The sequence below is a fragment of the Dipodomys merriami genome, unplaced genomic scaffold (assembly GCF_024711535.1).
Source record: "Dipodomys merriami isolate MVZ:Mamm:240054 unplaced genomic scaffold, mDipMer1.0.p SCAF_26, whole genome shotgun sequence".
Taxonomy (NCBI): Eukaryota; Metazoa; Chordata; class Mammalia; order Rodentia; family Heteromyidae; genus Dipodomys; species Dipodomys merriami.
This window is the reverse complement of record NW_027204048.1, coordinates 13,869,186-13,890,848: the sequence shown is the minus strand read 5'-3', so window position 1 is coordinate 13,890,848 and position 21,663 is coordinate 13,869,186. Positions and strand designations below refer to the sequence as shown.

The 21,663-nt window shown below is 42.6% G+C and overlaps 1 protein-coding gene across 18 annotated transcripts in view; it reads left to right on the top strand.

Annotated features, from left to right (window-relative positions):
- Positions 1 to 21,663, top strand: part of Trpm3 (transient receptor potential cation channel subfamily M member 3) — a 517,403-nt gene that overhangs the window by 393,095 nt on the left and 102,645 nt on the right. For all 18 annotated transcript variants that reach the window (XM_070035730.1, XM_070035729.1, XM_070035727.1 and 15 more), the window contains 2 exons: positions 19,043 to 19,143; positions 20,473 to 20,607. In XM_070035730.1, the coding sequence (XP_069891831.1) occupies positions 19,043 to 19,143; positions 20,473 to 20,607 (236 nt within the window). The remainder of the gene's footprint in view (positions 1 to 19,042; positions 19,144 to 20,472; positions 20,608 to 21,663) is intronic.

Below are 21,663 nucleotides of genomic sequence, written 5' to 3'. Positions count from 1 at the left end.
GACGATCAAAAGAGAACATAAATATTAGTTTAATCAAAAAAATGGCTGAGCATCTTAAACTAAGATTAATTTTATGACAAGTTTATTTTTCTACAAATCCAAACATCTCAGAGCAATAACAAGGGCAAAGGTAGAAAGCAATTTCAGATGTTCATGTCTGTCTCCAACAAGTGAATGCAATAAAATCTTAATCTCTTAAATCCTTTTCATTTATAGAATGCTTTATGATGCACAAAGCATTTTTCACAAAAGTTTTATCATTGAATCTTCACAACTCTGAGAACTAGTTACCTGATAAGCTCTCTCTAAATCAGCACTTTCTAGAGGATAAAAGTGAGCAGGTTAAAGCATTCTTCCAGAATAATGCTAGAATATTCTAGAATAAACCAACAATGTTTAGGCCAATGGGCAGGAATGTTGATGTTAGCTACAAACTCCACCTTCCAGATTGAGAAGTTTCCAGCAGAAAAAGCTAATATCTTTTCACCTATGTACCCCAGCAAATATTTTTAATATTATTACTATTACTATTATAATTATTATCCAAGCTCAGAAAGACAGGTATTGCATGTGTTTACTTTTTGTTTTAAATTTGCATGCTAGCGCTTGGGCTTAAACTCGGGGCCTTACCTTCTTGCTTGGCGCTTTTTGCTCAAGGCTGGCACTCTATCACTTGAACCACTTCTGGGTTTGGGGTGATGAATTGGAGATAAGAGTCTCATGGAATTTTCTGACCAGGCAGCTGGTCAAATCTCAGCCTCTGAGTAGCTAGTCTTGGAGGCGTGAGCTACCAGCACCACGCTGGTCTTTCTTTTATGCCGAATCTCAACCTAAAAACAATAATAATTATTTTACATGATTATGAAAAAGAAGATTTTGTTGGGTGAGGGGGAGCTAGCAGATAGGAGGAGGGGAAAAAGAAAAACAACAACAACAACAACAAAAAATACTTAGTGTCTTGCATAAGCTGTAGACTTTTTTAGAAACATAACCAAGGCTAGAAGAAGAGACCTTTCATGATAGCTCAATAATACAAATGGCTTCTAACGGAGCCACAAGCATCCCCTCCACTGACATCCCTTCCTCCCTCACACTAGTAACTTGCCCTGTGTCTTTCACCCTGGATGTACCAGTATCACACCAGGAAGAGGCTCCCAATTCTACCACACCCTCTCTCATTGTTTGCTTGTCACTCAGGCTTCCCTTTAAGAATGCCACCCAACCCTCCTTTCAAACAGAGTAGGTCTCCCTTGTTCCTTGATGTTTTAAGCTTCTGCTCTGGAAGATCAACTCCCCCTCGCCTCTCCCGGCCCCAAGTAGCTTAATGAGGTGCTTTTGCAAACAAATTCCTTTCTAAGTAGATTTTGAGTATTAATTCATAGGAGAGAGAGAGAGAGAGAGAGAGAGAGAGAGAGAGAGAGAGAGAGAGAGAGAGAGAGAGAGAGAGAGAGAGAGAGAAATTTTCACAGGGGCAGGAAGGCAGGGGTTGGGCTAATCCCTCCAGAGATGAAAGCACATGAAAGCACAGCACTTTCTGCTCTAGGCCACAACCAGTGATGGAAGTCTCTGTGCTTTCAAGGATCATGAACACCATGCAGGTGTTCAATGTTCTAACTCTAGTCAGAAGAAGACCTCTCAGTAGGGTTTTGAAGTGGAGTGGAGCCATAAAGATCTGGGAAGCTGAAAGGCCTTCACTTGGTGTTTCCAAGCAGAACTGGAATTCAGGTCAGCAGACCCAGAGGCCCATTATCCTCTCCCTACAGCATGCGGCCCGTTCTGATGATGGATGTGGTCATCCCTGCCCCTTGTTCCACAGACTCCTTGGAGACTGGTACATGGCCACAAAGTGGAAGAGCTCAGAGAGTACTTAGGGATCTGCACGTTCAGCTCATTGCGAACCCAGCATTTCTGAGCTGCAATCAGCTGGTGTGGAATTCTCATTGCTGACTGCCCAGCAGGGCTATGGGATTGGGCTTTTGTCTCGACTTGCTTGAGAGCAATGAATCAGCATCATTCATTAATCAATCATTGCCATTTCTAAATCACTCAATTATGCTGATTGGTGGCAACGGCACAATTCTGAAATAAGTACCTTACATTAATTTAAAAAACAATGGCCCTAACAATAGTAAAGCTACGGTATAGCAAATCTAGCTGGGCACTGATCATGCCTGTAATCCTAATTATTCAGGAGGCTGAAATCTGAGGGGTGTAGTTCAAAGCCAGCCCCTAACAGAAAAGCCCTTGAGACACTTCTCTCCAATTAATGAGCAAAAACAAAAACAAAAACAAAAAAACAGACGTGAAGCTGTGGCTCAAGTGGTAGAGTACTAGCCTTGAGCAAAATAGAGCTTAGGGAGCCGAGCACTGTTAGCTCAGTTTATAATCCTAGCTACTCAGAGGCTAAGATCTGAGGATCCTGGGTCAAAGCCAGCTGGTACAAGAAAATTCGTGAGATTCTTATCTCCAATTAATCACCAGTAAATAGGAAATGGAGCTGTGGCTCAAAGTGGAAGAGCACTAGCTTTGAGCAAAAAAAGCTTAGGGACAGCACCCGTGCCCTGAGTTCAAGCCCCAAGATCAACAGAAAAATAAAAAATAAAAAGCTCAGAGACACAGACAGTGCTCAGGCCCTAAGTTCAAGCCATGTGACTGGTACCGAGAAAGAAAATAAAAGCAAATCCAGAATTGTGTTTATGAATACTTACTAATCCTCATAGTACCACACTGGGGCAGCTACTATCACAATACCAACCTTCTTAAAGTTGAGAGAATGGAGATACTGAGAAACGAGGTTCTTAACCAAGATCACCGGTAGGCTGAGGCTAGAATATTTGCTCTGCATTCTAAGGACTGGATGTTAAAAACTACCCTCACTTTTTTACATGTTTTGGACAATTGTTTACGCCTAAACATTTCTTATTACATTCTTATTACATCTGTAGGCCAGATAAATATGGCCTACAGAGCATAAGAATCTAGAAGGCTTCTCCTTTGAATCCCTTTAGAACAAGTCCTTTATTTAAAAGCTTTGGGACAGAAGCAACATTGTATGTTCACTACACTGATTTCTCTTCTTGCATACCAAAAGCTCGGTCTCTTTGGCACAGGACTGGGAGTCATGAGAACAATGATCAGAACCATTTGTACCATGGATGAGAAGCAAAGGAAAGAAGGAAAAGCAGCAAGAAAAAAAAAGTCTGGAATACTAAGTTGATACAAGTTAGCTTATATTTCGAAATGCCCCCAAAGGCCCACAAATTTAGACACCCAGGAACTCAAACAGGGAAACTAAAAGAGGCATACAGAAAATTTGTTAAATATTTAAGAAGCAACTAGAATCTAGAATTCATTTCTTCTTTCATACTCTTCAAAGCCTTCTTCAAGCCAGAAGAAAAGATGTATTTCTCTGACGAAGAAGCCGCAGTAGATACTTTAGTATAGGAGGAACTAAGACCTAAGCTACAGCTCTGAAAAGGAGTTGGGTAGGAAAACTAAATAAATTAATAAATGTTGGATGCCAGATCACTCTTCTCTTTCCTCTCTTTCAGTCTCAGCATGCAGCAGCTGATTCTTTATTCTTTTTTGTTCTGCTCACACATCTTTTTTTTTCCTTTTTCTCTTCTTTTAAAATTGTTATTATAGAGTTGATATACAGAGGGATTGCGGTGATATGAGTCTGGTTATGAGTAATGAGTACAATCTTTTTAGACCATGTCTCCTCGCCTGTCACTCTCTCCCAGTCTTTCGCTCCAATCCCTACCCAAAGATATCCAGTTCATTTTCCACATAGTGTTTAGTGGGTGCCACTGTTGTATTTGTGTATCTTTGTTCCACCTTAATTTATGTGTCTGTCCTTATCCTCCCAAACACAAATTAACAAACAAGACAAAAGGGAAAGGGAAAAAAAAGCAACAATGGCAACTAGCGAATGTCTCTTGTCTCCTTTTCTTGGAGTTCATTTCATAGAACATTATTTATATGACCATCTGCACATAGCTACTGAGCCTCCCCACCACTCATGCATAGCCTCCTTTGGCCTGTATATGTTAATGACTAGGTTCATCATTTCCCTCATTTGTGGTAACTAGAATGCACCTGTAAGTCTACAAATAAATGCAACAAGTGACTAATATATATATATATATATATATATATATATATATGTATGTATGTATGTATATGAATGCATATATATGCACACACTGAGACGTGATAAATTATATAGGACACTAGTCATCAACATACTTATTATTCTTTAAGGAAAAGATAGATAGATAGATAGTTAGATAGATAGATAGATAGATAGATAGATAGATAGATAGATAGATAGATAGATAGATAGATAGATAGATAGATAGATCGGCAGGCAGGCAGGCAGACAGACAGGCAGGCAGGCAGGCAGGCAGGCAGACAGACAGACAGACAGACAGACAGACAGACAGACAGACAGACAGACAGACAGTCAGACAGACAGACAGACAGACAGACAGACAGACAGACAGACAGACAGATAGATAGATAGATAGATAGATAGATGGATGCTACAGAGAGACAAAGAGGGCATTTCAAAGAGAAAAATAGACCAACAGCCAACATGCTGTAGATTTCTGAACAGTACAGAAAGTTATCAAGCAATATGGCAATGGCTTAAAAATGCTGAAGAAATTTTACATATATTCTAGACTCCTACATTTAGTCTATCAGCCTTTCTGCCTTGTAGGCAGAAAAAGAATATTTGACATGAAGCATCAAAAGATAGGGTTATGAGAGTAATTTCTTTGAAAATTCCCAGAGGATGTTCTCTGCCAAAATGCAAGGTATTTTAAAACAAACAGAAAGCATGGAGTGCAAGAAGAGAAACTGCAAACGGGAGAGTAGAGAAATGTGGGAAAACCCCTGGATGACAAGGAAGGAAGGAAGGACTAACATCACGGGCAATTCTGTCCCTGACTTAGCTAGCAGGTCTTGCTAAGGCTTCAGCCTGGGAATGAAGCGACGTCCCTTTGCTACATTGTCTGCTGCCTCCAGCCCAGGCTCCATATAGGATCATAAGAGTGAGAATCCTGAGATATCACCCCTTGCTCGGCATCTTTGAGACCAGCTCCCAGCCACAAGAGTGCAGTGGTGACCTCTGGGAAAAGAAGACTAACCTAGGAAGGCTTGTGATTTTAATGAACCTCAGAGGGACAGATGATTCAGCTCTCTGCACAAATAATTGTAGTAAAAACAAAGTGTGTATGGCCCTTGGATTGCCTGGTACTCAAAGAAAGAAAGAAAAAGGGACAACCAAGGGTAGGAAATAATCAATGCACTAATTTTAAAAAATGTCTCAGTGCTCTACAGCTCTAGTTTCTGCAGAATCTAGCTGAAAAAGTAACAATGTAGAAGATGTAGATATCTTCCTTTCCCCACTCTATAAATGATTCCTTTTTGTCATATCACAAAGAAGCAGCCCAATAGAATAGTTTTCTTTTTCCTTTTAAACTGTCAGTCTTACATTAATTATATATTTCTCAACTTTGCATATTGTGTGTAAAACAGGAACACTTTTATACAGCTCTTTGTTAGCAAATAGGAGGCTCATGAAGTGTTTGAGTACAGAAAGGGGAGGAGAAAGAACACATCTATATAGGCAGGCTGGCAAAGAGCAGGAAATGGTAGGGTCTATGGTAAGGTAGTGATATTATGCCTTTGGTCCTCTCTGTGTACCTATGGTGTTAGGACAGAAGGAAATCATGTTTACATTTACTGGAGAAACTCTGGGCAAAAGGCCACCAGGGAGGTAGAGGTTCATATTTGAATCCCTGACTTGGTAAGGATTTTATATAGCTTTGGCCCATAAAACATCGGAACACCCAAGGTCTGAAATGGCTTCTTTAAAATGAGGAGACCTTGCACAGAAAAAGCAGACCCAATACATAAAAAGAGAATCAAGCTTAGTTACCGCCTCCCGTCATCCTCCATAGGCCCAGAAGCCAGGAATTACAGGAGCCAGGGAGAATACAAACCAGCGCTCTCAGGACACAGCAGAGAAGAAGGTTACAGTCTCCCATGATCCTTTATCAGCCCTGAATGATCAGGCCAGGTGATAGGCCACAGAACTGCCACAGCTCCATCAGAAGCTTGCCAGGGGTGCCACCAGGAGCAACAAAGCCGTGTTCTACTTCACCAGAAACTCTGAAGAAAAGTCCCAGAGACACCTTCCTAGCTGGGGTGGTTAGAGCTCAAACTGAGAATTCCTATTATCCATGGCCTGGGGGCCATGAAACATAAATTCACACCCAGTCCATTCAAATGATATTCCTAGAAAGCAATCCAATTCTGGGCTTCTTATCTTCTTTTTTTGTGGTTGTTTTTGTCAAATAGTTCAAATAGTTGTGCAAAGGGGTTTTGATTTAACACGTCTGTTTAGGGGAACAGCGTATCTTTATCAGTGTCGAGCTTTCTGCTTCCATTTTCAAATAGGTACCTTGAATATTAGGGCTGTAAGTTCCCACCATTCCTTTCTCCATTTGTCTACCACCCCTTAAGCCACATCTCTTTCAGGAAAGACATGCGTTAGCTTTCTAGTATTAATTTTGTTCGAGTGTCTGTTAATTGTTTAAGGAGTTTATGCCATTGATATCCACCCCTGCATATATCATACTTTACAGTCATCTGGCCCTGTATTTGTTTTTATATATGTCTCTATTTTAGTTCTAACATCTACATATGAAAGGAAACATGCACTTTTTGTCTATCTGAGTTTGACTAACTTCACTCAGAATGATTTTTTCCACGTTCATCCATTTCCCTGCAAATGACATCACATTATTCTTCCTGACAGATGAACCAAAAAAAAAAATCCATTGTATTTCTTCCACATTTTCTTGATCCATTCATCTGTTGAAGGTCATCTGAGCTATTTCCATAACTTGGCTAGTATAAATAGTGCAATCACATTCTTAGACTCCAAGCACAGCATCTGTATCAAAATTCAAGCTCTTGCATATATACCTTGTGTATATCTTAACCCTTACCAGCTTCAGCTTGAAGGTTTCTGAAGAGTAAACAAACAAACAACTCACTAGAAGATAGCATTTGATTGACAGCACAACCTCTGTCAGAGATCCACTCCCCATAACCACTGACAATTCTAACATGTATATCTCTGAAGAATTTAGAACCTGTCCTTAATTCTGAGATTCACTAAATAGTAAGCATCATTACATGAAAATTCACTGACAATTAATTCATAATGACCGTGGCGGAAACTCTACTAGCGGACGAATAACTGTTCTATATCCAGGAGTGGTACACCTGGGAATGGTTTTGTTCACCTGCTAAATATGTTCAGTTATTTTTTTGGGGGGGTGTCTGGTCGTGGGGCCTGAACTCTGGGCCTGAGCACTGTCCCTCAGCTCTTCAGCTCAAGGCTAGTGCTCTACCACTTGAGTCACAGCGCCACTTCCGGCTTTTATCTTATGTGTTGCTGAGGAATCGAACCCAGGGCCTCAAGCATGCAAGGCAAGTGCTCTACCACTGAGCTACCTTCCCAGCCCTGTTCAGTTATTACTAACCTGGTAACATTTATTGTTAAGAATGTGCAAGACAAGCCAGGTGCCAGTGGCTCATGCCTGTAATCCTAGCTACTCAAGAAGCTAATCAGAGGATTGTGGTTGGACGCAAGCTTGGGCAGGAATGTCCATTAAGTACCAAAAAAGGCTGAAAGTGAAGCTGTATGTAGCCTTAAGCAAAAAATGTTCAAGGACAGTGCTCAGGCAGTGAGTTCTAGCCACAGGATTGGTTTTTAAAGAAAAGGACAGAAGGAGGGAAGGAAGGAAGGAAGGAAGGAAGGAAGGAAGGAAGGAAGGAAGGAAGGAAGGAAGGAAGGAAGGAAGGAGGGAGGGAAGGAGGGAGGGAGGGAGGGAAGGAGGGAGGAGAAGAAAGAAAAGAAAGAAAGAAAGAAAGAAAGAAAGAAAGAAAGAAAGAAAGAAAGAAAGAAAGAAAGAAAAGAAAGAAAAGAAAGAATATAAGAATAAAGCCGGAAGTGGCACTGTGGCTCAAGTGGTAGAGCACTAGCCTTGAGCTGAAGAGCTGAGGGACAGTGCCCAGGCCCAGAGTTCAGGCCCCACAACCGGACCTCCCCCCCCAAAAAAAAAAGAGAATATAAGAATAAGAATCAAAATATTTACATTATTCTTTAATAATCATCTTTTCTAATTGATAACTCAATTGAATCTGAAAGGCTGTCTTTTCAGACAGATAGTATTGATTTTATATATGACTTTTTGAAACAAAGTCCTGGGGAGGTTAAGTAACTTCCCCAGGTCCACACAGATAACATGTAAGTTTAGTGCTCTCTGTCTTTGACCTCAAGAAGTTGTTACAGCCCATATGTATAATTGCTGCTCCCCTGCCCTCCCAGACCACCACCACCAGGCATGGATGGGAATTGAGCCAGACAGCTTCCACCTGGCTGGAAGGTACTTCACATTTCCCAAGAGGCCAGGACATGCATCCTGGATCTCAGAACTAGAGATGGCAGTCTCCATTCCTGGAGCACCTACTATGTACAAGGCATCATGTTATGTGCTGCGTTCAACATAGATGTCTAAGACAGTCTTGAACTATTCTAGAATACAGATCAGAAAGGGTGAACGAAATACTGCAAAGGCTTGAAGGAAAGGGACTCAGACTCAGGGGAAATGATTGTGGAAGTAATATTTGAAATGCCTTGCTGTGGTTCACAATGCCTTTACAATCTACGCTTATTGCAACTAAGAAATAGCCCGGAGAATTACTAAATGAGTAATATGCTAATTGTTTTCCCTGAGCAATTTGAAATTGAGGATACACATTTCAAAAATGTGATTAAGCCAGGTACCAGTGGCTCATGCCTCTAATCCTAGCTAGCTACTCAGGAAACTGAAACCTAAGGACCTTGGTTCAAAGCCAGCCTGCACAAGAAAGTCCCTGAGATTCTAATCTCCAACTAACCACAGAAAAGCCCGAAGCAGAGCTGTGGTTCAAGCAGTGGTAACACTAGCCTTGACCAAAAGGAGCTCAGGAGCAGTTGTCAATGCACAGTCCTGGAGTTCAACCTCCAGGACAGGCAAAAAAAAAAAAAAATACACACACACACACAGATTAATCCTAAAAATCAGAAATTTCAAATAAAAATGTATAACAAAGTCCACACAGGCATACATCATGTTTTCCGAGCACTACCTTCCAAAGTATTTCCAAACTATTGTGTTTGGTATCCATCATATTTTATATGCATATATACAAATTCCTAATTAAGAAAAGAATGATAAACACTTTGATAAAGGATGATGCTTTTTGTAAATGTCATCTATATTACTAGTTAGAAAGTCATTGTTTTTATACCTGATTGTCTAAAATGGAGAACCATATTTATGATCATCAGGGAGGAATGAAATTGAGATGAAATGATGGGAATGAGTGGGTAAATTTAAAATAAATTGGTAGGAATCAATTTATAAGCAGTATTTGCTATTCCAAAGGAAATGAATGCTGAATCCATTTGAGCCATTTCAGAATCTGTGAGAGTACAAGAACTCTACCCAAAAGAGAAACTCACTAATAGAAACTAAATGATTAAGGATCTGTAGATGATAGATAGATAGATAGATAGATAGATAGATAGATAGATAGATAGATAGAGTATATATTATTTTTTCTCTCTCTTGAGTATAGAGAATTCCATTTAGCTCCATTTCCCCAGGGCCTAAAATAGAAGCTGTCAGAGACTTAGAATTCAGTCAAAATTTATGAATAAATAAGGCCAACTAGGAATCCATGTCTCTTCCCTAAAATCAGCATCTATTTCCTGTCCCAACTCCAGAAGCAACAAAATGAAAATGCCAAGAATTTTAGCGATGAAACCAGGTATGATGGTGCATGACCATAATCTCATTACTTGGGAGACTGAGGCTGGAAAATTTTGAGTTTTAAGGCCAGTCTGTTATATCAAAAAAAATTAAGAAGAAAGAAAAGAAGGTATGCAGGCAGGAAGGGAGGGAGGGAATGAAAGAGGGATAGCGGAAGAGAGAGGATGAATACTCCACACTGTTTGGGTTTGAATTTCATCCTGGTATTTCCTGGCTGCTTCAACTTGGGCACTTTTTGGTGCCACAGTTTCCTCATCCGCAAAATGGGTATAATATAATAGCACCTTCTATGTTGTTGTGAGAATTCAGTAAATGAAAACTTAGAAATGGTGCCAGGTACAAGCTGGGCATGAAAGAAATACCGTTATTATTGTCTTTCTTAATTACTAAAGGTAAACCAAGAAAGACAAGCTCATCTTCCTGCAAATGGCTTCTCACACTCAGCCATCTGTCTTATTTGCTTCTTATAAGCCAAACACCAATTTCTTCAGCTGAAGTTAATTCGGTTTTTCCTGATTCCATTCAAATTTCTCATAGGATTCACCTGAAGTCATTTTTTAACGAAAAGGTGAGAGTTATCATTCAGGGCAAGATAACAGAGTAAAGAATAAATTATCCACAGGACTCATCTACCTTGCTGAGTGTGTTTCCAGCCATTAATTTGGGGTTTCTCAGTGTAGCAGTCACCTTCCTAAGGAAAGCCCCTGGGAATAGGCAGCATCGCTACTCTGGGTAAAAGAAGGTGTATCCTAGCAACCCAAGTCATGTAACCATGCCTTTCAGCTAGGCCCCTCCCAGCTGAGTGATCTGCATGTAGGTATGGTGTCTGAGGTCTTTTTGCTTTCTTTCTTTTTGTTATTTGTGGGGCTTGAACTTGGGGCCTGGGCACTGTCTCTGTGCTAGCACTCAAGGCTAGCACTCTACCACTTTGAGTCATAGCACCACTTCCAGTTTTTTTTTAAGTAGTTCATTGGAGATAAGAATCTCACAGGGACTTTTATGCCCTGACTGGCTTTGAATTGTGGTGCTCAGATCTCAGCCTTCTGAGTAGCTAAGATGACACGTGTGAGCCACCAGAGCCCAGAGACCTCAGTTTAGACCCTGCTTCTTCAGTTAACCCACACTGTTCTGAGTTTGTGCTGTGACACATAAAGTGGGAGGAGGGGCAAAGGTGCTCATAATACAATGAGGTCATACTTGGAAAATGCCCAGCACGTAATTGGCCCTCACAATATGGCGGTAAATATGTCTCCTTTTACCTTTCCTTAAGGGTGAGAGATATTGAATATGATTCCTCGGTGACTATGTCTTCATCTCCTTCATCAATCCCTTTTATTGCTGTTCTTCACATTCTGCCAACCTTATAAAACCACATCTAAATGACTAACCTCAACATTTACCTCCAACCCCGCTCCCTCTCTGTCCTCCTTTCCTAATTGCCTTCTGAAAATACTTCCTGGGGGTGGGGTACACAAGACACCTCAAAAATCAATCAAATTAATTTTCTCAAAAAATGAAATAAAAACAAATGGTAGTTCCTCCAAAAGCCAGTTCCTCCCTGATTTCCTCATCTCTGCTAAGAAGATGAGGAAATCTGGATAACCTTCCGGTTATCCAGAACCAAATCCTCCATCAAATCCTCCCTCCCTGTATCCAAAGGAACTTATTAATTCTGAGCAGCTCTTTCTCCCGCCACAGAATCTACCATATCTGTCTTTTCTTGACGGGTCCGGTACCATTGGACTTTGGGGACTTTTTATTTGATGGATTGCAGCGGTCTCGTAAGGGATCTTCTCGCTTCGACCTGGGCACTTCCCTATCAAGCCTCCATATTTCAATTACCGGAATATTACCCATGCAAAGTGACTGACCAAGACATTCTTCTACCTACACAACTCTCCGCACTTTCCAGTATAGACAGGACAATGCATTTTCCTCTTCTGTTATTGGAAAGCTTCAGAAGCTAACAAAGAAAGGTATCGGGAGAGCAAACAACAAACTCCCTTTTTTTGGGGGGGGTGCAAGTAGGAAATGATGTGGGGCAAGATTTCTATGCAGGGGCTCTGTGGGAGGAAGAGGCAAAGGCGAACGAAAACTCAGCCAGGGCAGCCCTCCAAAGCACCAATACAAATCACCACTCCTGAGTACCAAGAATGAGTACCTGAAATGCACCATTCTCTCCTTTCACCAGAGCAGCGTGTGCTGGAACAAGGGCCAACTGGAAAGTAGCAGGAGGTCCCGCTAGACCCTACCTTGGGGCATAGAAAGAGAGGAGGTGGGTTGAGAACAGGATTATGCAGATACGTTAGGCTTACAGGAGGGAGTTTCATTTTGTCTTAGCTTAGAAGAAAGCCTTCCAGTTGTGAATAATCACTAGCTTAGAATGCCACCCTGGGCCTATTATTACCCAACTCATTAAATGATAAATAATAAAAAAAGGATTATCATAGACTGCATACAGAGGCTTTAAGGAACATAACAAAAGAGTAAAATAGAGTGTATTAAACCAAAGAAAAATACTCTTTGCTCCACCATTTCTGAGGAACAGAGGGTATGGAGGGTGGAGTTTATTTGTGGAGGACAGCATCTAAGACCCCCAGTGGATACCTGAAATCCCACACTTCGCTCCTCCTCTACCGTCATAGCGCTGATAAAGCCTTATCTGAAAATTAGACACAATAGACCTGGGCTCTGCTGACCACTTCCTCTTTGTTGAACATCTCTGCCATAGCTTGGGGTAGAAGCTTCATTCTTCTGTGTGTGTGTCTATCTGTCTCTGTCTCTTTCTGTGTGTCTCTGGCTCTCTCTCTCTCTCTCTCTCTCTCTCTCTCTCTCTCTCTCTCTCTCTCTCTCTCTCTCTCTCTCTCTCTCTCTCTCTCTCTCTCTCTCTCTCTCTCTCTCTCTCTCTCTCTCTCTCTCTCCCCCCCAGTCCCTTTCTGCTTACTCTCAAACCTTTCAGGTACTGATAATATTCCATTATTCAGCCTTTGTCCTCCTCTTTCACGTTCATGGACATGTTTTCCCAGCCTCCATTTCCAGCCTGACTCTTCTACTGTTCCACACATCATTACCCAAGGAATAGACCATGGGTCCCTCCAGCTCCCGGTAGCCAAGAATGACATGCTTGCTTGTATCTTGTCCTGCCTCTCTCAGTGGGTCATTGAATGTCCAGATCCCAAACTGGAAACTTGAGGGATGACTTTGATTTCTCTCTCCCTTGATCCCCTAATCAATATCTGTCACTCTTGTCAAAGTTGTGCTCCAGATCTCCCTCCCCTGCGCCCAGCCATTCCTGCACGTCTTCATCATTCCCTTCCCCAGACCAACTTGACTATCTCCTCCCTTTCCTCCAGTCCAGTAGCTCTTTTATCCTCAGCACTGTGACAAAGTCAGTTTTCTAAGACACAAATCAGACTGCCCTGTTCTTCAGGCAGTAGTCTGAAGTCGCCACCTATCTTCAGGATAAAAGGGAAATTTGTGTGATCATTTACAAGACCTCCTCTGTTCTCTCTGTTCCTACGCCCAGACAGACAGACCCAGTGTCTTGCCGTGAATCTCCCAAATATTCATTGGCATTTCACTTCCACAGTCTGCCAACACTGTTCCCTTTGAAAGGATTCCTTTCTTTACTCCTTTTCTCCAAGAAATTACTTCTTCAAAACCTTATTCATGCCAGGCACTGGTGGCTCAAGCCTGTAGTTCTAACTACTAAGGAGGCTGAGATCTGAATATAGGGGTTCAGAGCTAGCCAGGGCTGAAAAGTCTTCATGAGACTCTGACTGACCTCCAATTAACCACTGAAAATACAGCAGTGGTGCTGTGGCTCAAAGTGGTAGAGCACTAGCCTTGAGTGAAGGAGCTCAGGGACATCTCCCAGGCCCTGAGTTCAAGTCCCAAGAGACACCTTATTCATGTTCTCTGAGATGATTCCTGATCTACTACATTAAGACAAAAATAACAAAACCATATTTTCTGTCTGATATTTACCTGTGTTTATTCTTATGTTAGAGCCTGCACATTTGGTCTTTCTGTTTCCTGGGCTATTCCCTGCCCCCCCCCACTCCCACCCCTCACCCCGCCAAGTATTCATGTTAGGAGGTTTTGTTGTTTGTTTGGGGGTTTTTTTCTTCGCTGGTCCTTGAACTCAGGGCTGGGTGCTCTCTCTGAGCTTCTTTTGCTCAAGGCTAGTGCTCTACCACTTGTGCAACCTCACCACATCAGGCTTTTTTGGAGATAAGAGTGTCACTGACTTTCCTGCCCAGGCTGGCTTCAAACTGCGATCCTCAGATCTAAGTCTCCTGAGTAGCTGGGATTACAAGTGTGAGCCACTTGGCACCTGGCTCTTCATGTTAGTTTTAACTCTGTTTTAGTTCTCAGTTCAAATTTTCCTATCAGGCAGATACTAACCTTGTTGATATCATCACTATCCTGATATGGGTACTTAGAAGTACCTTCTTCCCCAAAGGAGCTAAGTCCTCATATGCATCCTAGATGAGAGACCAACTTAAGAAGCAAGATCCACATTGAATCCAGATCCCTTTAAAAACCTCAGAGTTTTCAACTGTCTGTCTCCCTATGCAGGTCAACCACATACTCCAAAGCTTTGAGTCAACACATACTCCAAAGCTCTGAGTCAACCCTATACTTCAAAGAACGTTGAGCCTGTCCAAAGACTCCGTTTTCAGCCCCTGTTTGAGGGGGCGGCCTGGCCAGTGGGTTGATGCTAATATCATCATGAGAATACACAAGACTGGGTGGGCCTGCGGTGCTGCTTCCTCGCTTTCTCTTTAATAGGCACAGGTCCCACATGCCTGGGGAGAACCACTGCACATTCGTGGAAGCTCACGACCTGAAAATGCATGGTTCGTTGGTTTATTTGCTGGTTTTCTGAGCTCTGACCCACCGTAAATTGAATGTAAGCTATGTAAAGAGGTTGCCAACTGCTATCTGGGTTAAAATCAGACACACACTGCCCAGGCAGTTTATAGGAAGCCCCCCCTCTATCTCTCTTTCTACCTAGCTATACTATATACATGCATATATACAGGTATATACATATATAATGCATACATAGTATGTATGTGTATGTATATACATATGTGTGTATGTATACCTGTTGAGCAGGTACATGAAGTACTGTATGCCTTAATGTATTAAATTAGAGAAGGGGAGTTCTCTCTCTCTCTAGGCTATAAGCTTCCAAGGAAAAGGACTCTGTCTTACTTAGCTTGGTTCTCATGCCAATTGAATATGTATTAGATGTGAAGGTATCAATACCTTTGAATACATAAGTAGATGAATGAATGAACAATTCAGTGCATGAGCAAATCAATGAGCAGATGTTATCTACACCAGAGATTTTTCATCTTGCCTTACCATTAGAATCATCTGGATATTTTTTTAATTATTAAAAAAATCTTTATTAAACAGAAGGGTTACAGTTAGATAAGTCAAGCAAAGAGTACATATCCTTTTGTACAATTTTTAAATACTGGATGGCTTTTAAACACTGCAATGCCAAGAGCTAATGAGTTCAGAATCTCCGAGGATCTATAGATCACAGGCACAAGTCTACTAAAGCTCTCTAGGAGAGAGGACAAGGTGACCCAATGCAAGGCTCCCCCAAGATCCAGACAGTTCTGAAGTAATACAGCCACTGTGCTAGCCTAGACCTGAATAGTTAATGCTAAGCTCATCCAAAACTGTCACCTAGGACCAGTCTGGAGTGATGTATTTTCAATATTTGAAAAGCCATTGGCTTCATGTTTCTGCTTGACACTTACCTAATTACATTCAGGCTTGTCGTTCACCTTGACCTCCATCACTGCTTCCTGCACTGGTTCTCATTCAAATCTGTGCTGCTGCAATGGACTTGTGTAGCAGATGAGTTCGTGACATACAAATGGCAGAGGGGATGGATTAAACCATTGCATCAGCAACAAGCAGCAGACCTGCTGAAGAGCCAAAGCAGAGCTCTCATCACCCATTATGGGAGTGTAAATGAGTGTAGATGCTATGGAAAATGGTATGGAGGTCCCTCACAAAGCTAGAAATAAATCTACCGTTCAACCCAGCAATCTCACTCCTAGACAGCAATCGAAAGGCCATGAAATGAGTATGTCAAAGAACCTGTTTGCTGCCACAGTAATCAAGATATAGGATTAGGCTAGGTATGCATCCATAGATAGAAGAATGCATGAAGAAAATGTGGTCTACACAATGCAATACTGTTGGGCAAATAAAATGAGCGAAATCATATCACCTTCACAAACATGGAGGGATCTGGAGACAGGCACAAAAGGATAAATACTACATGTTCTTACTTCTGTATGGAAGCTACTCTGTGGATCATGTGAACATATAGAGTAGTAGATACTTGGGAAAGATGAGGAGAAAGGAGGAGAGAAGGTGTGACCAATGGATACAAGGGTAGAGTTGGATAGGAGGAATGATCTCTAATGTTCAGAGTAGGATAACTATGGTTGACAACAACTGTCTATTTCCAAACAGCTAATAGTGAGGATTTTAATGCTTTCCAACTCCCTTAAAATAGTATGTGTAAGGCAAAGGATCTGCAAGCTACCCTGATCTGATTACACCCTGTGTGAATATGTAAGTGTCACTCCATGCCTCATCAGCACACAAATCAATGTACAATGTATATGTGTCGATTTAAATTAAAATAAGTTTTAAGAAGGAAAACGATCCAGGTGCCAGTGGCTCAGATCTGTAACCCTAGCTACTCGGGAGGTTGAGATCCGAGGATCATGGTTCAATCTGGGCAGGAAAGCCCATGAGACTCTTATCTCCAATTAACCCCCAAAATGCTAAAAGTAGAGCTGTGATTCTAGCTAGCCTTCAGAACAAAAAAAAATCTTAAGGACCACACCCAGGTCCTCAGTTCAAGCCCCAGGATCAGCACATTTTAAAAATTAAAAAAGAATAGGAAAACTAAGCAGGCATAGGTAAGGATAAAGCACCGGCTTTGCTAATAGAATCCCAATGAACCCTCATGTATTTTTCTCTCTCCAAATTGAGGACAACACATGCTGACACATTCCTATTTATCGCTTGCTTATGCCAGTGACTCTGATAGGAGTTTGCAGTTTCTGTTGTTTTCTTGGGTGATGGATAGTCTCCTTGATGGAAAATTCCTTAGGTAAACAAGTTTCTATTCATCATGGAAACACTGATCAATTTGCTGCACGTCTGTGGTCTCTACTAAGCCTATGAATGTGTGGACAGAAAAATCGAGAACATTCTTCTACCCATGAGGGGAAGATGGCCGCACAGCTCCTCCGGATCTTGACACTCAGAATGTGGTCCTAAACCAGTGACATCAGCGTCACCACGTATCTGCTAGAAATGCAGAAACTCACACTTTACTCTCGCGCTCTAGAACTCTGGAGGAGGCTCCCGAGTTCCAATGCTACAAAATAAACGAATCAACTTTAAAAAAGCAGACTAACCAGAGGTGTGCCCCAAAAATCTACATTCTAGACAGTTCTCTGGATGAGAGTTACGCCTGCTCCTCTAAGCAAATATTTGGCCTAAATTCTCACTGTCCCCATTACAGAATCACCAGGTAGAGGGAAAGCCTGGCAGACTAATTTAGCACAACCATTGGAAAGGAACTCCCAACAATATGACTTCATTGGTGCCGGGTGACCAGCCCCAACCCATTGGGATGTGGTGACATGATCTCCACAGCTTGGGTGTTGTTAGTATGATTATGAGTTCAGCGGGCAGCAGCCCTGACCTCTTTATTGCTTAGGCCTCTACCGTGAGCTGCCCACACAAAGGTTAGCCTTTCATGCTTCACACATATCACAGGAAGCAGTGATGGGAGAAAGGGCCACCACCCTGGCTCTGAATCTCACCTGCGACAGGATGAATGCTCATTCTGCATCTCTCTCTCTCTCTCTTCATAGCGATTTCATCTTTCACTATTTACCCCAGCCTGGCCCCGGGTATCTTCGTCTGCCCCATGTGCATAGTAATCAGACTCAATGCCTGGAGTTATTTGGGAACCCATACATGAGAACATGTAGAAGTATCTAATAGCCCAAACACTTCAGATGCTTCCAATAGGTGATAGACGGGCAGTGCTGGACGCCCCCTACTGGTGGGACATTCAGTTAGCATGAGTTGTAAAAACCCCGCTTACATACTATAATCCATGTGTATGATCTCACCACCTCTCAGGCAAGCAGAAGAGGGTAATCCTTACACCAATGACAAAGAAGTGGTTCAGAGACATCCAATGTCACCTTCGCACACGGAGGCTTGGTTGTCCCTGGTTCACTCTAACCTTCCTACTGCTTCTATTCACAGACACACAGAAGCTCGCACTTATGGACAGACCCAAAGAACTCCCTGACATAATAGAAATGTCTTACCTGATCACGGTTCAAGGCCAGCCTGGGAAAAAGTTAGCCATCTTTATCTTCAAAACCATCCAGTCCTGGTGGTCACTCACTTTTAATCCCAGGAACTAGGGAGGCAGAGAAGGGAGGATGATTTTCTGAGGCCAGCCCTGGACAACAATGCAAGAGTCCATCCGAGAAACAAACCATGAGCAAAAAGATTGGGGAGGCAGCTTCCCGTGGTAGAGGTCATGGCAAGTGATCATGGGGCCCAAGGATGATCCTTAGTACCCCCAAAAGAAAAGAAAGAAAAAGCCCTGCCCCAGTTGAAATCCAATGGCTTCCAACAGCAGGTGGCCACCGAACATTGACCGGCCACTAATGTGACTGACCAAACATTAACATTTTTTCATTTAATTCATTTAAATTTAAATAGTCACCTGTGTGTGTGTACGCGTGTGTGCATGTACACGCACACACAGCACTGGAGAATAAACTGGAATTGTGTTTCAATGGTTTCTACCTTCAGATCAGAGTAGATCTAAGCTCCTGTGAGCTTTTCCCAACCAGGTGTGTTGCTTTGGTTTGGTTTGGTTGTTTGCTTCCTTTTCCCCGTGCTGGGGATGGAATCTAGTTTGTACACCTTGCTGCACAGTGTGGTTTTCGGGAAGAAGAGTCAATGGCAGTGTGATGAGGTGGAGGTGGGGGTCTTCGTGGTATGATTATTGATCATTGTTTTCTCTCTCTCTCGTTCTTCCCTCCCACCTGTCTGTGCAGGAGCCAATGCCTCAGCCCCAGACCAACTGAGCTTAGCGTTAGCCTGGAACAGAGTGGACATCGCCCGCAGCCAAATCTTTATTTATGGGCAACAGTGGCCGGTAAAGTATATGTCATCACTCCTGAAAAGCCCACTTGCTTGGGCCAGGGTATTTGTGTAAGGAATCTTTAAGAGTAGCTCAGGAAACTACTTGACTGCCATATTTTAACTTAGGATAAAGAAAAAAGACAAAACAGCAGCCAAAAAAAAAAAAAATTAATCCAGCATTGTCTCTTATTTGGGGAAATGCTGCCCCCTGGTGGTGTTCTAACTCCATACACCACCAGTCACCCGTGTTCATTTCTTGAGTGACCATCCAAGGATGGCAAACTTCCTAGTGCAAAGGGTATCCTTCTTAAGCCTTCTAAAAACACACATAGAGTTGTGGTGGGTTAAAAATTAAGGAACGGGTGGGATTCGTTTGTTTCTGACTACCTCTGAGGAGGGCAAAGGGAAGACATTGCTGTTTCCACAGGGTGGTGCCCAGGTTGGTATGTAGCTGGGTCACACTTTAGGATGCAGAATTAGCAGGCCTCCCCATGTGGGTACCATCTGGTCCTCATGGCTGCACACAGATCCTCCCTATTTCCAAAGGACAACATGAGAGAAGCAGAGATTTATATAACTGTTCTTGGTTTGTTTCCCTCAACTGACACTACCAAAAATAAACACTTGGGAGAGTGGCCATTGGATGGTCTACGCACACATCCCCAGGAGGCAACGCAGCAAGCCTGGAATTGAGCTCTGTGCCCGGCTGATATCACACCAGTCATGGCCAGTTCTTTCTTAACCCTTCCCTCCCTGCCCCCATCCCAAGAGCTTGTCCTCTTCTATTGCCAGTAGATTGCTAGGGTGGAAATCCTCCTCAAGGAATCCAAGTCTTTGGGAACCTTTGGTGAAAGGAATTACATGAAAATGCTGGCCAGTGCAAACTGAGAGTAGTTCGTCTTTCTTTGCCTGTTTTTTTTTTTCCTCCAGACATCCACAGTCTACTCATGTTGTTCCAACCAACATGGGGTGCTCTGTTCTAGTCACCCAGGGGGTCTTATTAGAGCCCGAGACTTGGAAGTGCCCACTCCAGCACTTCACTGCCCACCCGTGCAGAAGTTTGGACAGAGTGTTGCAAGGGTGAAATCCTGGTAACCAGTGGCAACTGTTCAGGACCAAGAAGAAAGGGAGGCAGAGAAGAAACTGAACTTTGAAAGCCTGGGCTGCTATTTCTAAAGACAGGAGAGGAGCTCCAAAACCAGAGCTTTTATGACCAGTCTCTCTGGCCTATCCTTAGCTGTATGGAATGATTTTATCCTGATGACAGAACACTGGTGAATGAGCCATTGGGGTGGATGCTAAGGAACCATACTTGTAGTCAACTCAGTGACTTGATTTGCAGGTGGGGTCCCTGGAGCAAGCCATGCTGGATGCCCTAGTTTTGGATAGAGTGGATTTTGTGAAATTACTCATAGAGAATGGAGTAAGCATGCACCGTTTTCTCACCATCTCCAGACTAGAGGAATTGTACAATACGGTAGGGCCAAGATAAGGCGCTTTTTGTGTTCCTCTTGTTTTGTTTTTGGTTTTGGTTTTCACCTTCTCCTGCTTCCCCATCTGCCTGTGATTCTCTTCCCCTCTCCCCCCTCAGTGCATGGAGATCATTCTTCACAAGTACTCCCTTAGATCTACGTAGACAACCAAGTCACCAAACTCCCGCCTGTTTTAACTGCTCAGTTGTCAAGATCAAAAGCAATTGCCTGATCACCTAAGGGGATGATTCTCAGATTGCTTTTTACACAAAGCCAAAAGCCTCTGAACAATCAGAACGTTTTTATTCTGCAAACCCAGAGGGTGAGGCATTTACAGAGAATGACCGATTCAACACCAACCTCCAGGAAGCCATTTGAGTACTCTGTGCTACCCTTCCACTATGCTCAGAACCATCAGGTTTATCCTTTTCCCAAGCTAATGAGATAAAACGTGAACTATGACTTGTTTAGAACTACCCCACGAGTTTTTCTTCTTTGTTTTCTTTACAGCTGATACCCACTAAGAACTCAAGTGTAAAGAGCCATATACTTTGTGGCCATTTTACAGTTGAGAAAACTGAGTTGTCCTACCTAGTCTACTTGAGCTGCTACAACACTGTGCCTGAGGCTGGGTAATTTATAAAGAACAGACAAAGATTCCTCATTGTTCTGAAGGCTGGAAGGTCCAGGTCAATGCACCAGCAGATCCACTGTCTACTGAGAGCCCAGGCCTCTATCCAAGATGGCACCTCACTGTTGTGTCCTCTGAGTGGAACAAATGCTGGCAGAAGTGGCCCACAGGCAAATAGGAAGCCTCTTCTGTATTAGCCCTATTCCATTTGCAAGATGGAAATCCCTGTGACCCAATCACATGGCAATGGCCGCACCATTCAACACCTGTATTAAGTTCAGTATTACTTTCACAGAGGCACAGTATTACTCACACAGAGGCTGAGAGATGACTTCTCCAAGGTCTCAACACTCCTAGCGGGGGAGAAAAAGCCAGTACAGAATCTAAACTCTATCTGACCCAGCGTCTGTCTGTCCCATTAGGCAAAGCA